Source organism: Myripristis murdjan, chromosome 10 (assembly GCF_902150065.1).
Source record: "Myripristis murdjan chromosome 10, fMyrMur1.1, whole genome shotgun sequence".
Classification (NCBI taxonomy): Eukaryota; Metazoa; Chordata; class Actinopteri; order Holocentriformes; family Holocentridae; genus Myripristis; species Myripristis murdjan.
Window position 1 is genome coordinate 8,683,584 of NC_043989.1, and position 20,188 is coordinate 8,703,771.

Below are 20,188 nucleotides of genomic sequence, written 5' to 3' on the forward strand. Positions count from 1 at the left end.
GGTACTTGGCTGAGGAAAAATATTTCAAATGGGGGTACATTATTTTAAAAAAGTCTTAGAACCACTGGTCTAGACTGGTAAGATTAAAACCATGTATCCTTTCTTCATATTTTCCCCATGTTTTCATAGCTATAAAGTTATTTGTCTCTATTATCTTATCATATTTTTCCTAATTTTTTCATAGCCATGTAAACACTGCCATAGGTATGAAAAGAGTTGGGTTAGTCTAAAAATAATTAAGTTACTGATTACTTTCTGCAAATTGATCCTAAACAAACAGCGTTGGTGGGCTACATCTCTACTCACAGAAATAGTTTACTATCACAGCTGATCATTCAACCAATAGCACTCTATGTCTTTCTCACTGTTCTCACTTTTTCTTCTTACATACTATAAAGATTATTCTTACACAATCACGGCAGAGTCAGATGCATTAGAAAGTTCAGTTTATGAAGTTACATGATTACAAGTTATCTCTTCATCAATGTTTTATTGTAGGCCTGGATTACAAATGATCCTGCTCCTCACCTACAATGGACAGGAGGCAGGTGTTCGGGACAAACCTCCACCAGACTCACCTCATCTCCGAGGCTGCATTATATTGTCTCAGCTGACAATCCATATCTTTCAAAAATGAACAACTTGATTGAAAGGAGACAGAGGATTTTCCTTGATCTTGAATGATCTCTTCCCACCTCTGTCACGTCTCTGTCCTCAGCAGTTTACTGATCCCACCTGCTGCACTGAACTAATCAACCCCAAGCACTAGGGATGCATGATAATATTGGCATATCATCAATATTGGCCGAAATCGGCTTTCAAATGAAATATCAGTATTGACCTGATAGGAAAATTTCTGCTGATATGTTAAATAAGTAACATGATTTTTATTTATTTTTTTATTTTTTTAAAAAAAAAGAAAAAGAAAAGAGAAAGAAACCAGTCTGCTGACTAAAAATTCAAATGCAATTAAAACAGAACTGCATTACCGGGAAATTAATCTTATTAAAGTAAAACATTCCTAGTCCCAGTTAACTGCATGTCATCCCTGCTCACTCTTCTGCTTTTCCTGACTCTTTCTACTGTCACTATCAAACAAAGCAGAAATGTCCAAAAAAAAAAAAAAGATCTTTTTTTTTTATAGGACTTTTTTTTTTTTTTTTTAAGAAGAGTAGCACCTTACCTCCAGCATAATAACAGCCTGTTTTTTGTTTTTAATTCAGACCTATTCATCGTGGGTTAAAAGTAATGTTGAAGTGCATTTTCTTCAACATTTGCAATAAGAACAGCTACTTCATAAATTTAAATTGTATAAAATGTGGTCACTCACTCACACACATACACAAACATACACACACATTGGACAATAATGTGCTGTAGTTTGTCACAGGCACAGTAGCAGCTGCAGAGTATTTTTTTTTTTTCTCTCCCAGCCTGTTCTTTGTCAGGACCAGCCAACCACTCACTCACTCACTGGAGGAAAAACTAGGCTACTGGTGCTTCTGGAGTGGCATCTGATCCTGCCTTCATAATAACCAAAGCCCTTCTGTAAAGTACCGGAGGAAATGTCATACCCGGCCGAGGAACTCACCAACAAGCCCTTCGCGGCCCAGTTGTCCAATGTTTACCTCAGTATCTTGGCACTGTTCTGCTTCAAGCTCTTTATCAAGATATCCCTCAACTTGCTGACATACTTCTACATTGTCCGTGGGAACCGTAAAGAGGCTGCCAGGATATCAGCAGAGTTCTACGACTACGGCCAGCAGCACAGTGAGTACTCTGATAGACCATGACATGCCTCGGAGAGCTGCTGTGGTATTATTATTCTTCTTATGCTCTCAGTTGTTTCTTTGTTTGCTGTCCGTTGCATCATTTGGTTCACTCACATTGATGTGTTCAAGGCAAGTACAGTGAATACTGTCACAGCAACACATAATGGAATTCAGTGTGTTGGACCAGATGTGGGTCTGGCATTAAGAGGGGATTTAAAGTTGGATAGAAAATGTTAATATATATATATATATATATATATATATATATATATATATATATATATATATATAAAGTGAAATCATACTAAATGAAAGCCCCCATCCACCCTCCCACCCCATCTCACATTCTCTGTGTTTACAAATGAGCTATAAATACCGTAAAATTATCCAGTGAAGCCATTAACGGCACTCACATTGGCTCAGGATGGACACAGATTTGAATAATATCATTTGCACCACTTTGTTTTCTTTCATTAGCATAATAGCTACTTATTAATCTTTACTGTAGATGCAATATTAAAGCAAGACGCAGTAGGCTGTCAGGATTTTTTTTTTCCTCTTGTGTATTAATAGAACAGGGTCATGGTACCCCTCCACCCCCATCCTGCCCTAGTTTCCATTCTCAGCTATGCACTCCACCCCCTCGCACATAGACAGCATACAACCAAAACAACACTTCACATTTTCAGGGACAGGAGGCCTGAAGAAATATTCTGTGAGAAAGAGAGAGAGAGACATGGCGACAACATAATCCGTAGCTATCATTCAAGGGAAGGTTTAATTCAGGGTGGACTCACTCCATGGAATACTAATTGGCCGAGCTCAGGGTATTAGTCACGGTCCTGCAGATACGGTCTTTCTTGTTCTAAGAAATCTGTTTGATGTCTGTGGCTGAGTCTTTTATAGCCATACCTCAAATTAATGTCAGTCATTATCAAGGAAAATGGGCTGCATGAATGAAATGGCATGAATTTAATAGAATGCATTAGGTTGATTATCATCTATAAATTATAAGCCCAAAATGGAGGAAGATGATGATGCTGCTGTGTGGAATGCATTTGCTGTCATCCTGGATATCGACTCAGGTGTGCCTCGTGAGATTTATGCCAATTTCATAACATTTACGTCAGACGTCTGGCAAAAAGGCAGTGGCAAATGCAAGTTTGATTTAATCAGTGTGTGTGAGGTGGCTGGGATATGCTGCATGTGGAGAGTTCACAGTCACAACACTGCCTTGTAAACCTCACCCATCTAGGAACCTCGACAAACTATACCAAACCCTCAATAGAATATTTGCAAACATTTGTTTTCCTCAGTTTTTATTTATGCCGTCTGCATGTGCATATCTGACACCACGTAGATTAATTGTTGAGTATTTGCAGGATTAAGCATACAACAGACAGATTAAAAAAAGAAGAAAAAAGCAATAAGAAGAGGCTTATATGGGTGAAATAGGAAGGTGATAATACAAAAAATGAAGATATAGAGTTCATGAGATAGTTATGAAGGTTAAGTACAGATTTGATGAGACAAAAGTTACACTGGTAAAAAAAAAAAAAAACAAGAACTTAATCAGTCAAATTGGGGTAATCATTGCATTGGAATTTCAATGAAGGATAAAAAAAAACATAAGCACAAGAAAAAAGGATTTGGAGCTTAAAAAATAATAACTGTTTTCACTAATACACCACATTTATCTTAAAAATGTAAACATTTAAGCTTTTCTCCTTAAACTTCTCGACCTAGGCCTTCTTGTTGCAATGCAGGAGTTTTTGTTGTCTATAGCCTGTGCATTGTGACACTAATCCGCATTATTATCTGCTTGTAATGTCAGCAACTTAGGAATTAAAAGTGTATTCTACTGTTACGCTCACTGCAAGTAACTCTAAATAGGAGCATCAGCTAAATCCCGAAAGTACAGCATATAATGGAAATGTAAATAAGAAAATATGTGCTTGATTCTTACTTGCAGGATCCTGGGCGGACCGCTCCCCCCTCCACGACGCTGCGGGTCAGGGCCGCCTCCTGGCCCTGAGAAACCTCATTTTACAGGTGAACACAATCCCTTTGGGAGCTACATGTTCATCACCTTGTCTGTGATACATTTAACACTGATCTGATCTGATCTGATCTGATCTGATCTGATCTGATCATCCCTTGTGTGATAAAACTCGGCTGAGTGCCTCGGCAAGAGCCCTGTTTCAGATGTTAGGGATGAGCGGGTTTGTACAAAAGCAGGTGTGTAACTTGTAATGACCTAATGTAATTAGATTATCAAAAGGAACCTTGTTTTATTAACATCACATTCGCACCTCTGTTAGTTGCTCAATGCTAAATAATGGCATGAAAACGCCTTTCTCTAACCAAATGTGCATAAAATTAGGAATGCAGTCAACAACATATGTGGGCTACCTGTCTTTTTCAATGGGTGTAACACTGTATAATGATATCAGACTAATTACCACTGATTTATGTTGCCATCACAGTGTCATCTACCACCAGACAGTTCCTTACTATAAGGTTACGCCAGCGGTTCTCAAACTTTTTTCTGTAATGTACCCCCTTTGAAATATTTTTATATTTTCAGCCGAGTACGCCCTGAAAAAATGAGCCTATATAAAAAAGTCAAATTGGCTCCATCAGTTTCTGAAACAGCAAGCAACCTGATACTGAGGATATTTTGTCAGCTCTGTTTTTGCTTCTTGTTCACTGCTTTCTCCTTGTTTCTTGCTGCATCGCTGCAGGTTTCAACCACTAATCCATTTTCTTGATTTTTGACTGGTTTGACCCGGTCATAGTGAACAAACATCCTTGATCAACGACTATGGCAGCAGATTTAAACCAGAAACACAAACATTTGGCGCCTTCAAGAAACCCAGAGGGAAAACAGAATATAAAATGTGGTTTATTAAACTTGTATTTACATTTTTTATTGAACTGATTATAGCATAGGCTAATTATGCATAAAACATTGTACTGCAAGATTGTGATTACAGAAGGCTCTGCAATTTACAGAAAGGTTTTGGTGATTACACCCCACAGTGAATTTGTTTTTATGGGCTGGTTAATGCTGTGAGGACAGTGCAGATGATGGTGGTGTAAGGACTGTAAAGGAGGACTTCCTGTAGGTGACTGTTAGAACCAGACTCCTGGAGCTGGATCACCCTCTGACTTGACCCTGGAGCTGAATGTTCCTCTGAGAAGTTGGATTTGATCAACGCAGAAGGTCGGGGGTTGGAAATTTGCCACATAACACCACAATGAAGTGATATCAGAGGGCAGCCGAGCACAAAAAAACAATTTAAAAACTTGGTAGAGGCGCAATGATTGCCTCCCAGAATGCATGGACCTGACTGGTTAAGAGTGAATAGCAGGAGCAGCAAATGGCAGAAAATGGATTGGAAATGTGACTGCATTGGAAAAGCTATATCTAAACCCGGAGAGGCAGACCACGCTGTCTCCCCTGACTGAACTTTCACTGTACAGCAACTTCATTCCAACTTAATGTGAAACATAAATGTTCCTAAAGCTGATATGCTTGTGCAACTTCGTGTACCGAGTCCTCCCCAATTTAAACATTGCAGTAGCGCTGACATGTTTTTGTAATATGTACTGTGTACACATTACAGACAACTTGGTACACATACTGTGTACAGTATGAATATTAAGCCTGCCCAGTCTTTAAGCATTACAGTCTAAAGTTAACATCTGAAGTATCAAGACCCTCCTCCTCATTTGCTTTATAAATCACTTAATAATGGAAGATGGTGCTCCAGGCCAGCAAGACATTTCAGCTAAAGAGGATAAAAAGCCTCTGTTGCAAGACAGAGCACCAAATGACAAAGCAGCACTATCATTAAAGTAAATAGTAGCATTATCATTGTAGTAAATAATATCTCTTCACCAGACATTTCTGTTCAAGTTAGTTTGCTCGTCTTTCTTGGGAAAATGCGATGCTAATGTTTGTGTCAATTATGAGCCACCATGATTCAAAAGGACAGAAGGGGTGAAGCTTCTGTAGAAGGAGGTAAACTACCTACTCTATCGACATAGTTGCAGCTCCTACTGTTTGCTGATATAGGCTGATTAATGAAACGACTTATCACCCTGCAAAACATAATCATATTTGTGACCATGTTTGTCTATAGGGTCACAATGTGAATGTTATGACCATAGACCATGTGACTCCCCTCCATGAAGCATGTCTTGGAGACCATGTTGCCTGTGCCAGAGCTCTCATTGATGCAGGAGCCAATGTAAGTCCCACCTTTCAGGGTCTTTTTTTTTTTTTTTTTTTTTTTAGCTTTGACTCATATTGTTGACTGCAGAGGTGAAAGCTGATTTGCATGGGGGGATGTGTCGACTTAAGGTTAGGCAAAGTAGGTTTGTGACTGACATGTTTCAAGTTTAACTCCTCAGGAAGGCTGAGACAATCTGGGAGGGATTAGTGCATGAGTAAATAAAAATGTATTGAAAAAGTGTAGCAAAGTTATCCAAGATACTGAGCCTCTGCAACCATTCTCCCAGGCTGATGCTGTAAATAACAACGCCTTCTTCGACAGCTCACCTGGTTAAAGGCTACAAAAAATATGTGTCTTTCTGCAGGTCAATGCATCTACTATTGACGGGGTCACTCCTCTGTTCAACGCCTGCACAGTGGGCAGTGTGCCATGCACAGAGGTCCTTTTGGAAAACGGAGCAAAACCCCAGACCCCCACGTTCCATCCTTCACCCATCCACGAAGCTACCAGCAAAGGTTTATTCTGACACATTATTCGATGTATACTTCAAACTGCAGACTATATGTCATTTGGAGTATTTGGATGCAATTTTCAAAACTCAGCGATAAACATCAGTGCAACCTTGCAGAAAAAAAAACCTTGAAATTTAATAATATAGTCTTCATAATGTGCTCTGGCTGAATGAGATTAGACAGTCAAACAGCTGGAGGCAGAGAATACTTCTGCATGGACTCTTTACTTTGAAACAAGCTTCTTGCCCTGGGTTACAGAATCAGACATTGTCTAAGTTCAGGTGGAGGGCATTTAATTACAAGGGTTCGGCCTGTACTGATATTGTTCGACTAATGGCTTTGACAGCTGGTATTTTGTGACTATATTGAACATTTATATCCCCCAAAAAATTAAACGACCAAGTTAGTGTTTCCACGGTTTCCCAAATCCTTTGAGCCAGCATGTAGATCATCATAGCAATCTGCACCTTACCAATAAAACCCAGGCTGATAAAATTCTTCTTGGTTTAAGGCTGTTTAACGTAGGATAACCTGCCTTAAACAGCCGCTTCTATTCCAGTGAAACTCTGGGATATATTAGGCATGTGAATGAAGAATTAGAAGCAGAATCAGAAATACTTTATTGATCCCCGAAGGGAAATTGGGTAAAACTTAACTGAATAACTGAATTAGTAAATGAATGCACTTTTAATGCAGCTGCGGTCAGGGAGGAACATCCATCATATTGGCAACACACCATGCAATTGGCCAATTTTGATATTTAATAAAAGACCAATATCTTCTTGCTACATCATCAAAGCTATACACTGGTCTGACCTTGCTAATTAAATACAAAGGACTGCTTTTTGTTTGTTTTTTATGTATAGATATAACTGTGTCTTTTACTAAATCACTGTGTGACAATACTGTATTTTGAGAAATTGCTCCAACATAGCCTGACTAGACACTAATACAGCTTGTTGACATTGCTCTGCCATGCACTGTCTACATTCATTATATCACTCCAGGTCATAGCGGTTGTGTGGAGGCACTGGTGACCTGGGGGGCAGATGTGGACATGGACATTCCTCACCTGGGCACGGCCCTCTATACAGCCTGCGTCTGCCAAGAGCTCGAGTGCGCCAGAAAACTCCTGAGGGAAGGTGAGCTCGCCTCGCAATACTGTGTGCATCTTTACAGCTCTATAAAGACAGCTGCACAAATGAACACATGCGCGCGCACACACACACACACACACACACACATGCATGCATGCACATAAAGTATACCCAGATACACTACATACACACCCACGAGTCCACATACACACAAACAAATACAAAAAAGCACTTATGCACGTGTGTGTGTCAGTGTTTCTCCATGAAATTTCACTCTTGGCAGCGTTATCAAGCCTAAAAAAAAAATGGACCATCATGGGACTCTCTTCACTCCTTTGAAAGTATTTGAAGATTAATGGAATCCTTTTAGGTGGGTTAGCTGATTGTTAAAGGAGGAATTCACCCTGAGACATTTTAACACTATTAAAAAAATATATATTGGCAAATTACCCCGCACTCCTGGACTGATTTTGTGGTTTGCTGGTGTTTTCTTATTTCTGCAGAAAACTGCAGGATATGTTTCAGCTATCTAAAACATCAAAAGCAAATGCTATCTGAAACATCAAAAGCAAATGCCAGTTTTTGGAGTAACTCCCTCAGGATAACACAGCAAGGACTTCTTTCTAGGATAACCATTTTGCACTGACATTCAGCAGTCATACAGGGACAAGGAGAAGAAACAGAGATAGCAGTTTATCCATGAGAATCGCCTCAATAGACCAGAATGCAGTATATTTGTGGGACATGCTACGTTTTTAGTAAGCAATGCACCTGTGGGCATGTGTAACCCACAGCTGAGTGATCACATTTTCAAGATATTTATTCCCATGCCGCAACCTTTGACTCAAGGCAACAAGAACAAACTGGTTCTTTGGAGGCTGCCTAAAGTCATCCTGGGAAATGTAGAAAATCTCTGAGCAGAAGTACACAAGCCAGGCTGAGTGAAAGTGGTAACACTAGAAAGCAAATTAAAACATGAAACTCTCTGAATACACTGAACATTGCATACTGGAGAGATATGCATGCATACATTTTTGCTATAAAAAGACTAATGGAAATTTTGGTATGCACAGTGACTACTATATGGAAAGAGATAACCAAATCCAGAAAGTGAATAATACAATTTTGCGCAATATACAGGTGCAAATGTCCAGAAAGGCAAATCCCTGGAGTCTCCCTTACATGCAGCTGCAGAGAAAGACTGCACGGCGGTGGTGAAGCTGCTGCTGGACTTTGGTGCAGACATTAACGCCAGGAACATGGAGTTCCAGAGGCCAGTAGAGGTGGCTCCAGCCAGCAGTATAACAGAGGGCTTCCTACTGCTCTATGAAGGTAAGGACTGAACTCTAACTTCTGCTTTGCATGCAACAATACATCTTTGTTTTTTTGTTTTTTGCCTGCTGAACATATTTTGTCTGTTTTTACTCTTTTTTCTACTTGGGTAGATGATCGCTGGAGGCTAAGGAGCAGATGAAATTTCTGTTTGAACAGATGTTGGGGAATTATGAATCAAATAAATAGCGTAGCCATGTTGTTTTGCATATTCATAGTAATAACAATAGTAATAATATTTATCATCAACTTTAGATTTTTTATATTTGGATAGCACCTTTGACATGTATTTACACCCTTGTAGCTTACTACAGGATTGTATCTTTCATTACTGTAAAGGTGGGCATTTTTACTGAATTTTTATTTATCTCTGCCTTTTAGACAATTTCTTATATGCAATGATGCAGTGCCACATGAAAGTAGGGTGAACTATGTCTCCAGTCAGTGATCATTCAAGGGCAAACACCAATATGAATAAAATATTTCTCACAGTGTGTTGCTTTTTGACTTTTTTCCTTAAAACATTCTGTCCTCATCATTATCATAGGGGATATAATATAAATTCATGAATCTGTGTCAGCCTAAATAGATGTTAGAAAATCAGTTTCATAAATAAAAAGGTGGATAAACTGCATTTTAGTGGGTTTACCATCCTCAGCATACTGTACCTGTTGGTATGATATAAAGTTATTGAAAGTTACTGTTTTTGGACAGTACTTTCTATAAATTGAATCAACACTTAACCAAGCAAGTATGAAGTATTTTATTGTAACTCTGGAGTGATTATTCCTGTAGGCAAATTGAACTCAGGTGGCACCAAATAACTGAAAATGCACGTCTCAGTACACTTAAAAAAAAAGGTGTGATGACATTCATCAGGAGTGGGGAAGTGGTTGTTCAAACTGCAGGGGGGAAAGCACATTTTTGCGCTTTAGGAGAAGAATCTTAACCTCTGACAGTCAGCATTAACTCATTATTTGGAAAGCCAAGCGTGACAAAATGAACTAAAGCCAAACCACACTCTGGATCTTCACTGGTATGAACACCAAAGAAGGTAAAAGACAGCATATAGCACAGACAAGATCGTCATGCTCTGCTAAATTTACGGTGACTGGATTCACATTTTAATGGATAGAGCTAATAAGGATTTGGAAAACATCTCCAAATGGTTTAAATTAAACAAATTATCTCTTAATGTTAAAAAATCTAATTTTATCATATTTACATCAAAAAACAAAAAATACTGTAAACTTAATTCTCGCTTCTTTATTGGAAAAGACCTAATTATCCAGGTTTCAACCACTAGTTTTCTTGGTGTCCATATTGATGATACTTTAAGCTGGAAGAAAACATATTCATGTTGTTTGCAATAAAATTTCGAAATCCATTGGTATCACTCTTTATCACAGCTTAATCTATCCATACCTCACATATTGCAATATCATTTGGGGAGCTACTTATCCCACTCGTCTTAACAAGCTCTATACTTTGCAGAAACGGTCTTGTAGAATTGCCACATCAAGCAGCAGGACTGATCATTCAGCCCCTCTGTTCATTCAGCTCAATATCTTGTCAATTTTCAATATACACAAATACCTAACTTGTGTTTTCATTTTTAAAATCCTCCATCACCCGGCTTCTCCTCCCCAGCCTTGTAGTTAATTTTTCCAGTTGAATACAAATGTACATAATTATAATACAAGACGTGCTAAATGTTTACACCTTCAAGTGTTCTGCACTGGATTATGTCAGTTCTCTATTAGATATAAAGGAGCACAGCTGTGGAACAGTTACATTCAAGTTGCACTCCAATCAACCTCCCTAAGAAACCATAAATGCCAAACTTTAACTTAGTATTTTGGTAGTTGGGGTTAGGTGTTTTTGTTTCGTATTTTGCTTCCACACACTTGTATTCACACTCATGCATAAACATGTACACTCACACATGTACACATGTACACATACTCACATAGGTCCATACACTCTTTTTACACACTTTTACACACATTTACTGCATTGATCTAATGTATGTTTGTATTAATCTAATGTATATTTGCTCTTATGTTGTTTGACATAGATTTTTTTTTTTTTAATGTAATCAAATTTTGAGGTGGGATTCTCCTATAAGGCCCTAGGGGTTTTCTGTATCTCACCTGCACAATCTATTGCTATTTCATTTTTGTTCTGATGTTTTGCTTTTATTGTGCAAATAAATAAATAAATACATACATATTTGTTTTGACTACCGCTAAAATCTCTAATTTGGCAGGGTGACAAGTTACAAAACACTGTCCAATAAACACACTACTTATGAGTCCATGGACTTTGGTCATTTGGCTCTTGGTTCATCAGTTATAGATGAACAAGGGTTTACAAAAACAAAAAGTTTTCCACTGTGGTTCAGACCGAAGAACACAATCTGAAGGTGCCATTGCACCATAGGCCTAGGTGATTTTAATTTCGGTGGAATTAAAATATGTTTTAACTCTCTCTTCCTTTGCATAGCTACACCTCGACTGCTGAGCCAGCTGTGTCGTCAGTGCATCAGGAACTGTGTGGGCCGAGACAGACTGCACCTCCTCTCCCACCTTCCTCTGCCCAGCCTGCTCAGGAACTACCTGCAGTACAGATGACAAGCACAGCAACTAAACTGTTTGCCTAGCTGAGATTTCCAGAAAAAAAAAAATGCCTTTGACGCAAAATGGCACTTGAACTCGGTGAACTCATCCTGCCTTTATTTTTAGCTACCAGTCAGTGCAGCAGCAGTTAATTGAAATTTGTCACAGAGGAGCTGCTTTGCGGCCACAAAACCAAACTGTGGCTGCAGCTTCCAGGTATGAATGTGTGTGCTGGGACAAATGTGATGCAGGGTGTTGCTGAAAAAGAGCATGCATGCTTACTAAGCTTTCCCTGGATAAACAATGGTTAGAGAAAAAAAACAATAAAAAAAAAATATGTCTATGCTTTACAATGCAGGTTTGCAATACATAGATGATGCCTAAGTAGTTGCAATAGCTACCAGAGGGTGATGCACTTTGATACCACAATAAATAACTAAATAAATAAATAACATGTGCCATAATTGCACAATATATCTGGATTATTCATAGTTTTTGCATTTTATACCTAATGTAATGTGATCTGTATACTAATAATAATAAATGTTTTGAAACAGATTGCACCGTGGAGTATGTTGTGTTTATTGGTTGCTTATAAAGTAGGCTACCTGTGGGTTATAGTGGCAAGTGAGCTGCTCTATGACTTGACCTGATAATGTATGTATGTATCTGTATGTAAAATACAGTAATGACAACTTAAAAACACCTGACTGACAGTTTCAAGCCTGAGTTACTAAATACTAAGGAGCGGGACTGACCTCTGTTGGTAAACATCTAGATGGGAAATGTGAGTTTGGGAAGCATGAAATAATATTACTATATTAAGATATTAATGAGGTTTGTCAAACTGTAGGCCTACATTAACTGGAAAAAACACATTCTTATTTATTTATACGTTTTTTAAAAGATATATTTTATAATTTAAACGTATTGTTAATGCTGCCTGTAGAGGGCGGCGGTTTGCCTTCGCTGTGTTGATGCTGCTACAAAATTACGACGAAGAAGAAGACAACCGTCGGTTGCCATGGAACTATAAAACAATGTCAAGTATGTTAGATAACACGGCGCAAAAACCTACATAGCTTTTGGAAAATAGCTTAATGTTATTTAACGGTAGAAACGTCCCAGGTATGTTGGAAGGATAAGCTTTGTGCAGCATGGCTTATGCACAGCATCCCAAAAAGACGGGACTGCCCAGGGAGGTCGTGAAGTGGCTGCAAAACCTCGACTTGTCGTTTTATCCAAAGAATGTGCGCAGGTACAGTAACAAATGCAAATATTTCCCCTACAACAGAAAATAAAATTGTAATACAGGTAGATGTACACCCAGTGGCCACTTGCAGTTCAGTGCAACATCTCTGCTATAAATTCTACCTTTTAAGAAAGTTTATAATCCTCATTTTTTGTTGACATTGTGGAGCATTTCTATACATGAGGGGGGACAGAATAGTAGAAACACTTCTCAATAAAATGCAGTCCAGTACAACAGCAGCACTAACTATGAGCTCAATGCCAAACATTGAATTGAATGAACACCTCTATTAGTACTGTGACAAAAAGAAAACCTGAGCATTATAGGCATCAGAAAAGTGAAACTTTAAGGCAGAACAGTTTTATTAGATTGCATTACATTATAAATGTGGACCTAATAAAGGTGCCATTCAATGTTTGTAGAGGGGATAGACCTATACACTAGGCCTAAATGGCATGTACAGTATGTCCATTTTAAATACCTATAGGCTATATGATATGTATATATGGACTGTATAACATAGGGGCTATATTATAAATAAATGTGTCCTGACATTTTTTAAAATCATCAGCGGCAACTCTCATAGCCTATTCCTCCAGCAGGTATGGCTGTACAAACATGGGCATGCAAGGCCAATATGTTGTTTTTATATATGCACATATATAAGTTGCACATATGTTCAGCATATTTGGGTCATTCTGTATATTAACCTATTTCCAGGGGGGGCATACAGTATGTTTGATTCTATATTAGTAAAAATGTAACATGTGGGACATTTTTTATTGAAGCATTGTGTGTGTTCATATATAAGATTTTGTTATGGAATCCCTACATATTATATATTTGCAAGAGTAATACCATTGTAGTTTATGCCACATCACAGTTTTACAATTTTGCCTAACATTCATTTTGATTTACCATGCTTCCTCACTTTACATTTGAGTCTGAAACTGTGATCCAGAAATACTGCAGTTACCGGTGCTGCCAAGACAGAGGGAACTTGTTCAAAGTGAATTTCACACTGGTAGATTCTATTTTAGTCTATCAATTATCCCAACTGTTTATTTCCAGGGATTTTTCCAACGGTTATCTTGTGGCAGAGATGTTTTCTCGGTACCACCCTGAAGACTTTCCAATGCACTCATATGATAAAGGATCCTCACTCTCTGCCAAGCAGTGGAACTGGAGCCAGATAGAGAGGGTAAGAGGAAAAGGTCTAAAAATATAATGGAGCTGTAAGAAATGCCACTTTATTCTGTCACTTTATTGTGGCCCAGTTTTAATAAGTGCAATCTAAATTGTTTGGTTGTAAAGTTTTATCAAGACATTGAATTTCACGGTAATAGTGTTTCATCACCATCAGCTGGTGTAACAGATTATTGTGCTTGCTCATCTGACAAAATTGACCCTCTCTGCAGAAACAAAATGTCGCAATCATTTTATTCAGCTTACAGTATATTGCAGAGACATGATAAGGCTTTGATAGCATATGTTCTTAAATATCAATTTGTCAACAATAATACAGGCACTCATGAATCATTTTAACATTTTTATGACCTCCTTTTGGGAACCAGCCAGTGAGGTCTTTTCTATTTCGGATAAGCTGTTTATTGAAAATGTTCATTCATCAGTTTTTGCAGAGGAAGAAACTGCATGTGATGAAGGAGGCCATTTATGGAACCATCCACTGTAAACCAGGAGCAGCTGAACTGGTGGTGCAGGAGATTTATACCATTTTAACAAAGCAAAGGTGAGACTGATTTGGAGCAGAGCAGGGAAGAAATAGAGCAGCAAGTAGACCCCAAAACTGACCAGCCACTTTGGCTCATTTACAACACAAATTTGATTTTTGGAATAGAGTGTGACCTCCAAACACCTGTAGCTGGTTAGCTGCCAAAGTAGCTGAAAGCAGAGTCTTTGCTGGAGAAGTAAATTACCTGCCATACTCTCTATTATCATTTTCCCATTGCTCAAGTCTACTGTCCTGTGCACATATTGGTGTAGTATTTAAGGTTTTCCATTGTGTTTATTTTTACATTTCAGTTTGATATAGGCACAGCTGAAATGTGCCAGTAAGGCTCACAAGTGTATGTGGTACTAGCTTCCTTTTAAACACAGCAGACCTTCCAGTGTTAATAAGTGTTGATTTTTCAGTGACAATTATTTGGGGTTGACAAGTGTTGATTGGAGAGCTGCTTGTTCCCTCACAGAGCTGATATGGCTCAGGGGCAAATGTTCAAAACTATCTAGACTCTCAAATTAAATCTGATGGGTGTGGGCTTATATAAACATTGGACCAGTGTTGATTATCACACTCTCAGATTTAAATTAAGACTGATGATTCTGCCATGATTTGGCTTGCAGGAGGTGTTGCCATTATGCTGATGACATGCACACAACATAGATAATTGCTCAGTATTTCAATAGAAAATAAAAGGGTGTTGATACTAATCAGGGCTTGTACATGTAAAGAACAGTATTCTACAGTAGAAAATCCCTGCCATCATGCCTCTAATGCACCTGAACCAAACTGAACAGTGCAGACACAGAGGAAAATATGCCTCTATAGATATCGCATGGCACACCATATACTGTATTTCTGCATCAGAAAAAAACAAAGAATAAACACCCCTAAGTTTCATGACTCTCGCTTCTCAGCATTAAGGGTTTTCAGGGCCCAAAGACAGACTTCACTGACCAGGAGTACCAGGAGCAGCTGCCCATGGTGGCACGCTCCACAGCCTCCAAGGCCATCAAGAACAACCTGAGGATAACTGAGATCATGGCCGAGCCCAACATCAGCACTAACCAGACGAAGGCAGAGGCCATCATCCGCAGGCACCTGGAGCTGAAGGCTGCAGAGAGGGCTTACAACCCTGGTGAGACACCCACGGGAAATACAGGCTCAGAGCTTGTTGTGAGTGATTTAATTACATATGCCAATTGGTAGATGTTTTTATCCACAGTGCCTATGCAAATGAACCCCTGCTTTTCCTACTGATAAACACAGAACTAAAGGGCCAATATTCTGATTATTCCAGAGAGTCAACTAAACACTTGCATGGTGCGTAATGATGTGCTTCTTTGCTTCACACTTGTGGTGACACCATTTATTTTTCAACTTCATCCAGGGTTCAGAGCTCAGACCTAACTGAAATCATGGCTTCAGTCACTATTTGCCACTTTACATATTTTATTTTACTGGTGATGCAAGTATTTAGGCTTCAAAACAAAATAGCCCTCCATTTCTCAACCTCTCTAACCATTGTTTCAATTTCGCATTCGATGAAATTGCTTTTTTTTCTTTGATGTCCTTTTCATTGCCATGTCCAAAGAATGAATGAGCAGCAGCATCTATTTATATGAAAATAAGGCTAATTATGGGTGTGCCAATCTCCATTTATGGCTGATTGTGGGAGTGAGCATTGGGCTTGTGCATGTGCAAACAATTCCACAACAACTGAGTACAAAACAAAACATAATGTGCATAAATATGGGTCTATAAATCTGAAGAAAAGAGTGTGTATGCATATTTCTGCTGTTGTGCATAAACAGATTTTTTTTGTCATGAATCTATACAGAGTTTTATGCATCTGGTCCAATGTGTTTGCATACTTGAGGTTATGGGATGACAAATAAGTTTGGTTGTTTGAGTATAACTGAATTTATCTGATTTTTGCATTGGGCAAATGACGGTTCTTTGGTGCAATGACAGGACATTTTAAGGGGAAGTCCACCATGGCTCAGCTGGCTGCCACATCACTCCTTTCATCGTACCAGGGAGACCAGTGCTCTGGAAGCTCTGCATCTGTAGGCACCTCATCAAGTGAGTTCCACATCTCATATTCCTTCTCAACAAAGACCAACACGGTTGATCCGTTAGTGCTGTGTGCTGAAATGCATCGTTTGGTTTCTGCAGACTTCGATGGAAATTGAAATGCCTCCACCACCAGAAAAATGCTGTGCAACTGTACTGACTACATCTAATAAGTGCTATATTCCATATTCTCTTTGAAGAATCAACTTTAGCACATTTATTCTGATGGTGGAGGATTGTCAGTTGTTTTCTTTGGTCTAAACAACACTGCTGTGTGTCGTGCAATTTCTGAGCCTCTGCTGGCCTGTTTTGGACCAAACTTAAGGGAATGATGGATTTTGATGCTGAGTTTGACATTTTGAATATAAACCTGATTAGCCAATAAACCAACAGGGCTCTTAGCTTCGCAACCTTTTGGGAATGAGGCATTTTTAAATTGATATCCTGTACAAAATGAAACTGATTGGCCCTGCTGGAGCCACTCTCCCAGTTTGGGGGTCACAGCCCCGAGAGCTCCGATTACCACCGGCCCCACTTTTTTGAGCTTCTCGTGTTCCTTTTTCCTGATGTTGCTGTCGCTGGGGATCGCTACATCTATCAGTACTCTGCTGTTTGTCGACCATCATGATGCCTGGTCGATTAGCCACCACCAGTTTATCTGTCTGGATTGTGAAGTCCCACAGGATCTTGGCTCAGTTGTTCTCAACCACCTTTGGAGGTGTCTTGCATTTTGACCCTGGGACTTCAAGCTCATCATCTTTCAGCTGTCATTCAGTCCATCTTTTTCCAGCCACTGGTATGTTTTCTCAATATCCGCACTGGGCTTCTGCTGCGTGAGGTATTCACTTGGCAGGTCATCACTGGGGGCCATCATTCTGATGTATTCCTGGATTTTTGTTGTTTCATCCCGGATGGTGGCTTTAATGCTCACCAGTCCTCAGCCTTCCTCCTTCTGCTTAGTGTACAGCCTCAGGCTGCTGGACCTGGGGTGAAACCCTCCATGCATTGTGAGGAGCTCCCTTGTCTTGATATCAGTGGCCTCTATCTCCTTCTTTGGCCAGGATATTGTACCAGCGGGGTATCTGATCACCGGCAAGGCGTAAGTGTTGATGGCTTGGATCTTGTTCTGTCCATTCAGCTGACTCTTCAGGATGTGCCTTACTCTATGGAGGTATTTGGTTGTGGCTGACTTCCTTGCGGCCTCCTCCTGGCGTACAGCTTGATGTCATCCATGTAGAGGAGGTGGCTGATGGTTGCTCCACTTTGGAACCGGTATCCGAAGCCTCTCTTCGTGATGATCTGGCTGAGGCCGTTTAGGCCTATACAGAACAGCAGGGAGGACAGAGCATATCCTTGATATATGCCGTACTTGACGCTAACTTTTGCTTTAAATACATCTTTATATCTACATATAACTGTATGTGTGTGTGTGTGTGTGTGTGTGTGTATGTGTATAAATATATGTCTGTGAATAAATGTGACTAAATGATAAATGAAATGCTTATGTTTATTGTTTATTCCATGATTAAATTATCCAGACTTTACACAGTTCACAATGTAAATGCAATTGCACTTACCACTCTATTTGCCTGTCTGCTACTCTAGAGTCACCACCCTCATCTCTGCAGAGTGGACCTATCGTTTCCTTTAAGGAGATCAAGGTACACCAGCCTTTCAGACGCTCTCTGGTTGACTATTAAAGGGACTGAAGGAACCTGTCCTTCTCTATGGTGTGTGTTCACTTTATGTGTCCCTTTTCTTTGACCCTGTTTATACTTGCTTTTAAAATGCATTTTGGGTGATCGGATTACAAGTGGACAATACCAAACACAAGTGTAAACGACTACAAAGATGCATTGTGATCACTTACACCACTTGCTGAGGGAGTCTGGGGTGCATTTAACCACCTATCATTTGTGGCGTGAATGAAAATGCATCCTGATGAGTCCCCAACAAGGATGTTGTGAGGGAAGTGATGTTGGTGGAATCCAAACACAAGTGAAACTAAGACACTTTGGAGATCACATTAAAACACATTAAAACCATCTGAAAACAGGGTCTTTGATGCTTTTCATCGTGAAAAAAAAAATCTTTGTTTTCTACTAAAATATCATAAAAAGTGTTTACTTAACATACATTTCTTTTGGAAGAACAGATTGTGTTACTATTTGCTATGGCTTAGATCTGTTGGAGTGCTTCAGCCATTTGCACTCATGTTTGGGTTATATTTTTGTACACCAGGAGGTGGCAGCATTGTGTCTAATTTCACAATCACTGGCAAAAAAAAAAAAAGGCTGGGCACCAGGGTGTTTTTCTCAGTGATTTCTGAGAATAAATCCACTGAATTGTGGCTTTTCTTTTGACAAATGGGAGAGTAATTACACCTGTGTACCTAGAATATGAATGTTGACTGACCTCTCTCTTCATCTGTTTTGCTGAATGCTCTTTAAGACAGGATTTGTAAAGCCTAGAATCATTTCTTCTGTTCCTGACTGGGGCTAGAGTCAGAGTTTTGTCTCTGTTTGCATTTAGTGTTATGGCATTGTGGAAATCACCAACCAAATTTCAGAAAATGTTGTGGAATTAGTAATCACTGTGTGTAGACATCATACTGTCCTGTTTCTTGGTATATAAGTTTTGTGATATAGCCCCTATATCAATAAAAGCAACACCTTCTCAAAACCTACAGAAATAACATTGGTACAAAATGAAATCAAACTTTGGTCCTTTTAAAAGAACAGGATTTAACCCAAGTTCTTAGCTGAGTGAAAACCAGTGTACTGATTGGGCCCTCTGTGTGTTTAGAGCTCTTGAATAATGAACTAGAGGTGGTAATGTTTCTCTGAAATGGATGCAGAGCATTTTGGGAATGAGCTCTTCAGACAAACCCACATTAGCTTCCAAGCTGAATCCTATCTTGGTTTTGTCTGTCATCACTGTTGATAACAGAAGAGGAAAGGTGTTTTGGTGTTTGTGTGTGAAGCGCTCAATAAAACTCTACTGATGTGGACATGAATCAAATGTGCTGATATTCTGTTTTTCTTAGTTACCCTTTCTCCTAAAAGATGATACTCAGGCCAAACTCTCTCTCTCACACACACATGCACGCACGCACGCACGCATGAACGCACACACACACACACACACACACACACACACACACACACACACACACAGCTGTGTTAACATACATACACATACATTGTAACAGCTGTAGAGGTTTATATAGTGTACTTTTCCAAACATTTTACTTTTGTTGGGTGGCATTGATTTGGCTGATATTGGCAGCATTCAGCATTTATAAACTTGTCTGCTTATGAAAAATAAAACAATGCGAATGATTTACCTATCCCACTGCTAAGACTGGGTGCTATATTAAACTTTGTTGTGGAGTAACCATTAACCAAATCTACAGTGCTACATTTTCAGCTGACTAACTGAGCATATCATTAGCTCTAACCAGTCACTGATCACATATCAGCCTTTAATTGAATGTGAAGAGTGTTATCAACTTTTTGACTTAGTCCTTTTTTGCATGTGTCATCTC

General features: G+C 39.2%; 2 protein-coding genes across 3 annotated transcripts; both read left to right on the forward strand.

Moving 5' to 3' along the window:
- The first annotated feature begins 1,420 nt into the window (after positions 1 to 1,420).
- Positions 1,421 to 12,038, forward strand: asb5a (ankyrin repeat and SOCS box containing 5a). Of its 2 annotated transcripts, none has more exons than XM_030062796.1 (7): positions 1,421 to 1,770; positions 3,745 to 3,824; positions 5,921 to 6,028; positions 6,378 to 6,528; positions 7,533 to 7,667; positions 8,763 to 8,954; positions 11,460 to 12,038. In XM_030062796.1, exons 1-7 carry the CDS (start codon positions 1,566 to 1,568, stop codon positions 11,585 to 11,587), a joined length of 999 nt encoding a protein of 332 aa, XP_029918656.1. In that variant the 5' UTR covers positions 1,421 to 1,565; the 3' UTR covers positions 11,588 to 12,038. The 2 variants fall into 2 exon arrangements, with proteins under 2 accessions (XP_029918656.1, XP_029918657.1); XM_030062797.1 differs by lacking the exon at positions 11,460 to 12,038 and adding an exon at positions 9,068 to 9,173.
- A 549-nt stretch (positions 12,039 to 12,587) lies between these two features.
- On the forward strand, positions 12,588 to 18,681 carry spata4 (spermatogenesis associated 4). The gene is made up of 6 exons (XM_030062799.1): positions 12,588 to 12,830; positions 13,896 to 14,025; positions 14,456 to 14,574; positions 15,483 to 15,703; positions 16,540 to 16,650; positions 18,247 to 18,681. Exons 1-6 carry the CDS (start codon positions 12,730 to 12,732, stop codon positions 18,339 to 18,341), a joined length of 777 nt encoding a protein of 258 aa, XP_029918659.1. The 5' UTR covers positions 12,588 to 12,729; the 3' UTR covers positions 18,342 to 18,681.
- Positions 18,682 to 20,188: the final 1,507 nt, after the last annotated feature.